This window comes from Gekko japonicus, unplaced genomic scaffold (genome assembly GCF_001447785.1).
Source record: "Gekko japonicus isolate JY-2015 unplaced genomic scaffold, Gekko_japonicus_V1.1 scaffold757, whole genome shotgun sequence".
In the NCBI taxonomy this organism is placed as follows: domain Eukaryota; kingdom Metazoa; phylum Chordata; class Lepidosauria; order Squamata; family Gekkonidae; genus Gekko; species Gekko japonicus.
The window spans coordinates 494236-502877 of NW_015162500.1; the positions used below are offsets into that span (position 1 = coordinate 494236).

The following is an 8642-nucleotide window of genomic DNA, read 5'->3' on the forward strand; positions in this document are numbered from 1 at the left end:
CTCCTCTGTCTTGATTCGAGATTCTTCATAAGATGAATCTATATGTTAGGTTGTTTTTGTGTGTGATGTGATATGATTGCAGATTTTTTTTTAAAATCTAGGCATTTTAAAAAGACAAACCCAAGCTTCTAGAACTTATGGCTGCAAAAAACAGACTTAGTCCTTTCTAACTGGAGATGCCTGATTGAACCTGAGGCCTTCTGCATTCTAAGCAGATGGCTCTACCACTGTGTGCATCTCTCTGTCCATCTATAAAGTGTAATTCGCAAGCTACTCCAGCCTGTTTGTCTCAGGGCCACAGAGGGGAAAGGGGGTTTAACTCTTTAACCTCCACTTGATTTTGATGACTGAAAACCAGTTTCACCACTTTGACATTAGCATTTTAAAGGGAAAAAACCTATTTTAAAGGACATGTCTTTTATCCTTAAAAATGGACAGTGCAAAACTGTGTGGAGCCCGACAGGTTAAGCCTGAGGCAAACTGAAGCTGTAAAAGACTGCAATTTGCATTTTAAAGTGTGGGTGAAGATGCAGAATTTTGGTTACATCTGTTCTAAGTTAACCAGATGGTTAGCAACTTCCATGGCCTTTTGTCCCTCTCTGTAACTGGCACGTCTTCACAGCCATAACTGGACTCTTGTTTGCAGGAATTGTAATCCCGTGCCCAGTGCCATGTTCCCACAGCACTGCTGCATGCACCCTCCCAGGGAGTGCCTGTCTGCTCATGGAGACTGTTGCCCTCTCAAGGTAGAGCTGCTACTACCTGCCTTACCCCACTCCCAAGACAGCCAGTTTGGTGTAGTGGTTAAGAGCGGTGGACTCTAATATGGAGAACCGGGTTCGATTCCCCACTCCTCCATTTGAAGCCTGCTGGGTGACCTTAGGTCAGTCACAGCTCTCTCAGCTCCCAAAATAAAAACCTAGCTCGCCACAAAAAAGAGCTAGAGTTTCAGGCTGCCAGACAATCTTCGAATCTCCTGGCTATACTACACCCACTGCCATACAATAATTAACTAATTACCCCCTCCCCTCCTTCTGTGTTTGTTGATGGAAGAGGGTAGATTTGTTGTTAACTTGGCTTTAAATATTTCTAGTTTTATGGTAAGGCTGATGATTTTATGGATTTTGATTATTGTAATATGTTTAAATTTGTATTAATTGCAGATACATATATGTTGGTACCCACCCTGAGCCTACAATATGGGGGTGGTGGGATATCAGTCTAATGAAATAAAATAAATAAAATAAAATGTTGTATGTGTGCATGTGGAAGGAGGGAGTGATATCGTAAGCTACTTTGATACTGAGTGGAGAAAAGCTGGTTAAAAGTACCAAATTAAAATAAATAAAAACTGTCCCTGTGGCCCTGGCCTGGAGGGCTCTGGCTAGCCCGATCGCATCAGATCTTTGACGTTAAGCAGGTTCGGGCCTGGTCAGTATTTGGATGGGAGACGACCAAGGAGAGTCCAGGGTAGCTATGCAGAGGCAGGCAATGGGCAGACCACCTCTGTTCATCTCTGGCCTTGAAAACCCTGTGGGGTCGCCATACGTTGGCTCTGACTTGACAGCACTTTCTACTACCAGTCTAGGGGTAAATTGCCTGATTTCTGTGCAGGATGTCACAGGTTCAGCCTTTGGTATTCTCAGCTGAATCGATGATGGATGACTCGACAGCACTTCCTACTACCACCATTATGTGTAGTAATCCACCCACATACCCCAAACTTCTGCCTTTACCTTGTCTTGGGAGATGCATTCTACACAGCGTTCCTCCTCCAGAAGCATAGAGTCCAGCTTCCCAGCACCAGTTTTCAGCTCCATCTGGACACGGACCGGTCTGGTTGTGGCCAAGGAGAGACTGAGATGTCGCTGAAGAGAGTCCCGGAGAGCTCCTTCGCGATAACTTCGCAGAAATCTGCGGCAGTTCCCTTGGTTGCAGAATTTGAGTTGGACAATCAAGTGGGGGTCACTGCAGTGGACTTTCAGCATGTCCACTCCATTGAGGCTACCGGTAGAATCTGGGGGAAGAGAAGGAGAAAAGTCAGTGGCAAACGGAGCGATGGGATTGGATCCAACCAATTTTTCTGTAGGCGAAAAAGGAAGATTCCCCTTTTTGGCTACCAAATAAAGTCTTTGCAGGGGGTGATGGGACCAGTATTTAAAAAAGGAATGTCAAACAGGGACTGCAGTAAAGAGGGAAACTAGGCAAGATGGAGTGCAAAGGCTGGCTGGATCCAACCCACAGATTCCAGTGAACAGTTCCTTCAAGCTGCTGGTTTACTGGAGGATAACACTCTGAGCTCCCATTTGAGCAGTTATAGTCTAGAGTGGTTGGATCTGCGGTGGCTCAAGTGGTTAAGACGCTGAACTGCAGGCTGTGGAAGGTCGGTAGTTCAGCAGTTCGAGACCCATGTGCCGCATGATGGAGTGAGCTCCCATCTCTAGTTCCAGCTCCTGCCAACCTAGCAGTTCGAAAGCAAGAAATTGCAAGTAGATAAATAGGGACCACTTCGGTGGGAAGGTAACAGCATTCCGTGCACCTTGGTGTTTAGTCATGCCGGCTTTGAAACGGAGATGAGCACCGCAACCCTAGAGTCGGACTCGACCGGCTTTCGAGCAAGGGAACCTTTACCTTTAGTCTAGGGATGCACCAACCTGGATGGCCCAGGCTGGCCCAATCTTGTCAGATCTCAGCAGCTAAGCTGGGTCAGCCTTGGTTAGAACTTGGATGGGAGACCGCCAAGGAAGTCCAGGGTTGCTACATAGAGACAGGCAATGGCAAACCATCTCTGAACATCTCTTGCCTTGAAAACCTTACAGGGTCGCCATACGTCAGCTGCAACTTGACAGTAATTTCCATCACCAGTCTAGGGGTGGAATGCCTGATCTCTGTGCAGGAAATCACCAGTTCAGCCTCTGGTATAGTTAAAAGGACTGCGGGTAGCAAGAAGAGCCTCTTCAACAGAGAACCAATGCCAGGCAGATTCCCGACTAATGGATTGGACTATACAAAGCTACTTCATGTTTAGCCACAGGGAAATTTCTTGAGGAAGAACTAAATTTCCTGCTGGGAATCTCATTGTTTTGAAAAACTGTTTCTATTTTTCCGTTCTCCTGACAAGGGCCTCTACACAGGCTAGAAGATGAAGTTTTTCCCATCCGGGAAATGTTTTGCCTGTTGAATTCCAGCTTGTTGTGAAGCTGTTAAAAGGCCTGTTTCTAAACAGACATGATTAGAAAACCCTGTACCTTCTTTCATGTTCAGTTATAATGTTTGCATCAATGCCAGTTTGCAAAGTTGCATCAGGGATTTGGAGCCTCAAGAATATTTGCGAGCTAAAACACATGACTGTCTGCAACTTGCATTCTCTGGGGGGTGCATGCACACAACATGGGGAAATGTGCTCTCATCCTGTGTAGGGCCAGCCTTCGAACCCGGCCTGACCCTGCCACACCAACAGCCATCAGACATGCTGTGCCTGTGTGACCCCCCCACCAAAGGGTTGCCATTTCAGACGGGTGGAGGCAGAGGGGAAGACTTTCTGCAAGGTGTAAAGCCCTTGGCTTGGACCGGGAATATATCTGAGATCAAACTGCAACCCCCTCCCCCCAAAAAACCACCAATGTATTTTGAGTATTTATAACATTCTTTTTTAAAATACCTTGTGTAACTGCAGCAATGTTACCTACTTGTCCGTTTGCATTCCTAGAACACAGGCCCATTTGATTGCCTGTCAATATAGTCACTTGGTTTATGGAGTGCAACAGAGGTCCTCTATGGAGGACACCCCCCCCCCCCCCGCTGAGTGGGGAGGGAGAATGGGCACGGGTACACCGAGCTGGCCCTCTGGGTAACTGCCCGGTCATCTGAGGACCACACAGAGGAAAAGGCCACAGGTCACCCACTTCCCATGCCATGCGACGTCATGAAAGAGTTGCTGATGGTCACGGGGCGGGGGGGCTACACACTCTGCACTCTGCAGATGACTGGGCAAGTGCTTGGAAGCAGGAGATGGGGATGGCAGGTTTCTGCCCGCTGATGCTCCTCACAAGGTGAATCAAGGCATTGGGGGGAGGGTATCTGTACAGGGCTAGTGATAAGATTTGCTGCTGGGAAAGTAATCACATGGTGCCTACAACTCTCACGGAAAGGTGGGTCTGAAATGGCACCTTTGCCCTACCAGCCCTTGTGGGGCTCACGCACAGTGTGCTAGGCACTGTATGTCAGTTCTGTCCCATTTGGCATGCTCTTCCACAAACAGGAAAGGAGGCCAATTAAAAATCAAAATCAAACAAGGGCTTGAACGGAAGTTGTGTTAGAGCCAGTGGGGTCGAAGACGGAAGGCTTTGTGACTCACCTGCCATTACCTTTATGGTTCTTTGATAAGGAGAGGACCTTGGACTGACCTACCTATCAATTCTCTAAAGAGAGGAAATGGCACCGAAGTATCAGGAACCGCTGACAGTGCAGGAACTGACAATGCAGGAGCTGCTGCCTCCCACCTATCGCTGGGCAGAGGGAGCTAGGAAGAGGGTCACATTTCCGTCCACCAGGCCGTAAATTCCGTGAGTCTCACATGATGTTTGAAGCATAAGGTCACTGATTAAAGACAAACCCAATCACCTTGCAAGTGGCTACTTTTCACATCATCAGTGGGAGGGGGTTAGCCAGTCAGCTTAAACTCAGGGCCACGCAGCAGGCAAAAGGGCACCAGGGTTCCGAACACCTACCCGCGAATGCCAGCTTGAATGCTTTGAACACCTGAGGCTTCTGCTCTGGGTTTCCATAGAGTGAAGGCAGGAGAATGTTTTCGGAGGTCGACTGGACGAAGAGGTAAGCGCTTCCCACCCAGGCATCCGTGCTGTCACCCATTTCTCTGCCAGCTGCAGGAAAGCACGGAAAGCAAAGCAACACAAGCACATCCATTAAGTCAAGGAGCCCTTCGCATGTTATTCATCAAGAGGTGTGCAAACTACTATATCATGAGTGGCTCCCGCACAGCCAAGAGGAACCGTCTCAACCATATGCATGCATGGACCAGTGCCATCGGCATCCCTCCTTGCAGGGTACCAGTTCCAAGGCTGAGACCTGAGCAATTGTCAGCAAGCTGCCAATGTGTCTATAATGTATGTATAAGCTATCACGACACAGATAACCTTATTTCCTTGGTAACGGTAGTCTGCTCTTGTACACATGTCTACCCTCACTCTCCTGTGCTCGTCTCCTCCATCGCATTCCTTTCTGTATACGCTAGTTTTGCTTTGATGGCAACTTATCTACCGAAGGCCACAGGTGGTGTGCGGACGGAGGCTTTTGCTTAGTCTATAATGAACATGTAGTGTGGGAATAGTGTAATTGTTTAACTGACCAAAACCGTTGCTTCTCAGGGTTTGGGAGCGCTGAGCTCCTTCTAGGCGGGAGCGGGAACCATAGCTATTGGCTAGTATTATTATGAACTTGCTTTAACCTACCTGTCAAACGCTCATCTGGTTATTCTGAACAGAGAATCTGTTCTAAGTACTTCATGGCTTCAATAAAGTAAAACCTTCCTGCAAGTGTGTACTTCATTGCCTGCTGTGGGGTCTGACAGCAATCAGCCCTGGGAACTGTATTGTTTAAAAGTCACTCTAGCCCTTGGATAAAAATGGAACATAAATTCCTGAAAAAGGTAGACCCACGTGACTAGGGCAATGTTTAAAGCACCTCTTGGTACAATGCATTTTGGAAGCAGATTAAAAGGTAGTGTTTGTTGATGCACATGGTGTGCAAAGGGGTGCAGTGTGGACTCTCCATAACTTTTCTTCAAAATGGGTAGCTGGTGTAATCCAGTACACGGTTTAACAGCACAGTCCTATGCATGCATGCTCCAAACCCCCTGTGTTCCATAAGATGTACTCGCAGGTGTGCGGCGGACTGAAACAGATGTTAATAAATCAGGAGCTCCAGTCGAATAATTAGGCGGCCTTAGGCAAACTGTCTTTCCTGAGTCTACTGCTTGGGGAATTTACAGGGTTGCCAACAGGCCTGGAGAAAAGCATCCTATCCCCTTAACAGAGGTTTAACGTGTGAAAACAGGCAGTTGAAGCTTTTCGTGGCATGGAGGCAAATAATATCCCCGGTAAACATAACTTCCCATTAAACCTCTACTAAAGGGACAGGGCATTTTTCTCCAGGCCTTTGGGCAATCCTAGGAAATAAGGGCCCAATTAGACGGGCAGTCTGATTTCCGGGGGGGAAAGCAAGTTGAGGTTGATAAACTCATGCTTCACCCGCTCACAAAGAAACAAATCTATAGTTCGGTAAGTGTTCATTCCCCTCTGACTTTGCATGAACAGAATGCAGGAAAGCACCAAGGAGAAGAAACACTACCAATTTCATCCTACATGCAAATGTCACTTTCCCATTCAGATACAACAGAATCAATAAATCTCTCACACCAACAGTGTTATATATAAATATATATAGCTATATATTACAATTTGCAAAAAATTACTAGGGGGAGGGCAATTGTTTTCATTATGTATGAGGAATATGTGGGATTCTAGAGGTTGGGAACATTGCAGAAGAGGGGCCATAGCTCAGTGGTAGAGCATGTGCTTTGCACACAGAAGGTCCCAGGTTCAATCCCTGGCATCTCCACTTAAGAGGAATAACTCGTAGGTGATGTGAAAGATCTCAGCTAGAGACCCTGGAAAGTGGATGCCAGGTAGGGAAGACGATACTGACTTTATTTATTTATTATTTATTTGTCTCATTTATACCCTGCTCTCCCCGCAAAGCAGGCAAACCAAGGGTCTGACCTAGGGGAAGGCAGTTTCCCGCGTTCAAGACAGAAAAAGTTTTATCTCTTCCCCTTAAACCACTCCCTTCCAATGGTCGACTGCAGAGTAAGGACTCTGTTCCCCCCTCATCTCCATGGCACAGAGGTCTCGTCTAGGCATGCAGTGGAAACAGGGGAAGAGCACCAAAGTGATATAATGGACTGTGCCACTTCAGACTGGGGGGGGGGATTATAAGCAGAAAACTAGAGCAACGGCCAAAGACGAGCATAGAACCATTCTTCCTGATATGTTGTGGGGTTTTTTTTAACTTGCAGGGAGTTTTGACCTGGGAAAGCATTATAAAGGGAACTCTCCCCACCTCCAGTCTGAAGGGGTACGACCCTTCCTACCACCTCAGAACCTTACCAGCTCATTCTGTTGCAGACCAGACCTGAGCACGGCATCAGGCAAGCCCCATGACTGAGGCCCCGATCCAGTACAGGGGAAGTGTGCTTCAGAGGTGGAAAGTGCCTCAAGTCACAGACAACTGATAGCAATCCCAGAGGGTTTTCAAGGCAAGACATTCCGGGATTGGTTTGGCTTTGCCTGCCTCCGCATCACAACCCTGGCAATCCTTGGTGGTCTCCCATCCAAATACTAGCCAGGGCTGACCCTGCTTAGTTTCCAAGACCTTGCAAAATCAGGCTAGCCTGGGCTATGCAGGTCAGGGCTTTACAACATGTTACACCTTGGTAATATTCCTGAAGGCATACTCTGATTTTCCATTTGCATCGTCCTCCACATGGAGGAGAAATGTCACAGATCCAATTTCCCTAGTGTGCTATAGAAGAGGAGTTGGTTGTTATATACTGCTTTTCTCTAAGGAGTCTCACAATTACCTTCCCATCCCCACAACAGGCACCTTGTGAGGCAGAGGTGGGGCTAAGAGAGTTCAGAGAGAACTGTGACTGGCCCAAGGTTACCCAACAGGCTTCACGTGGAGTGGGGGAATCTAACCCAGCTCTCCAGGTTAGAGTCCCCGGCTCTTAACCACTACACTATGCTGGCTATCAGTGATTAGAGTGCATTGGACTCTGCGAGACCGCGGTTCGAATCCCCACTCTGCCATGGAAACTTGCTAGGTGACCCTGGGCCCGTCATGCACTCTCAGCCTAACCTACCTCACAGGGTTGTTGTAGGGATAAAATTGAGGGCAGGGGAACGATGTAAGTTGCTTTTGGACCCCACTGGGGTATGTTAAATTGGCAAATGTTACTAACTTTAGCAGACGCTAATAGCTCTTGTGTAGCAACTAAGTCTGTCCCCCCACCCCCACCTGATTCTTCCCTTAACTTACAAATGTGCACTCCAAAGCATAGGAGAGAAGGGAAACGCTCCGTTTCAGCGATTGTTAAACGGGATAACTAATAGGGAGGACGTCTCAAGACTTCATTTCCCCCCCCCCCCCCCTAAAATATCAAACAAAATTCAATATGGAAGCTCCGATTTCCTGGAATGAGACTGATTCCCGGAGTGCCCAAAAACGAAACTTCTTTTCCTCCTAACCTAACCTTCCTCCTTCCGATCTTGCTAGGAAATTCTCTCTCTTTCTTTTTTAAGTAGCTGCCGCAGGGAAAACTTGTTCTCCACACCCCTTCCCCCCACCTGTTTTTGCCGCTTTTCTCTTTCCTCTGGGGCCAATACTAAGCGCAATGCAAAGGAAGCGATCACGCCCAGAGATCTCTTGGAACGCCCGATCGGGGTGCACTTGGGCACTTGTGGGATCCGATCGCCCTTGCTCAAGTCTCGGACTTTGGCTCGCTAAGGGCCGCATGCTCTTTGCCACCACCCTTCCCCTTACCTTCCTGGGCCGAGGGTGCC

General features: G+C 47.8%; 1 protein-coding gene across 1 annotated transcript in view; it reads right to left on the reverse strand.

The window, feature by feature from the left end:
- Positions 1-8642, reverse strand: part of TRADD (TNFRSF1A-associated via death domain) — a 14580-nt gene extending 5938 nt beyond the window's left edge. Inside the window, exons 1-3 of the mRNA XM_015406105.1 lie at positions 8623-8642; positions 4731-4883; positions 1737-2017 (exon numbers count right to left, since the gene is read on the reverse strand). Of these exons, the coding sequence (XP_015261591.1) occupies positions 1737-2017; positions 4731-4872 (423 nt within the window). The 5' untranslated portion in view covers positions 4873-4883; positions 8623-8642. The remainder of the gene's footprint in view (positions 1-1736; positions 2018-4730; positions 4884-8622) is intronic.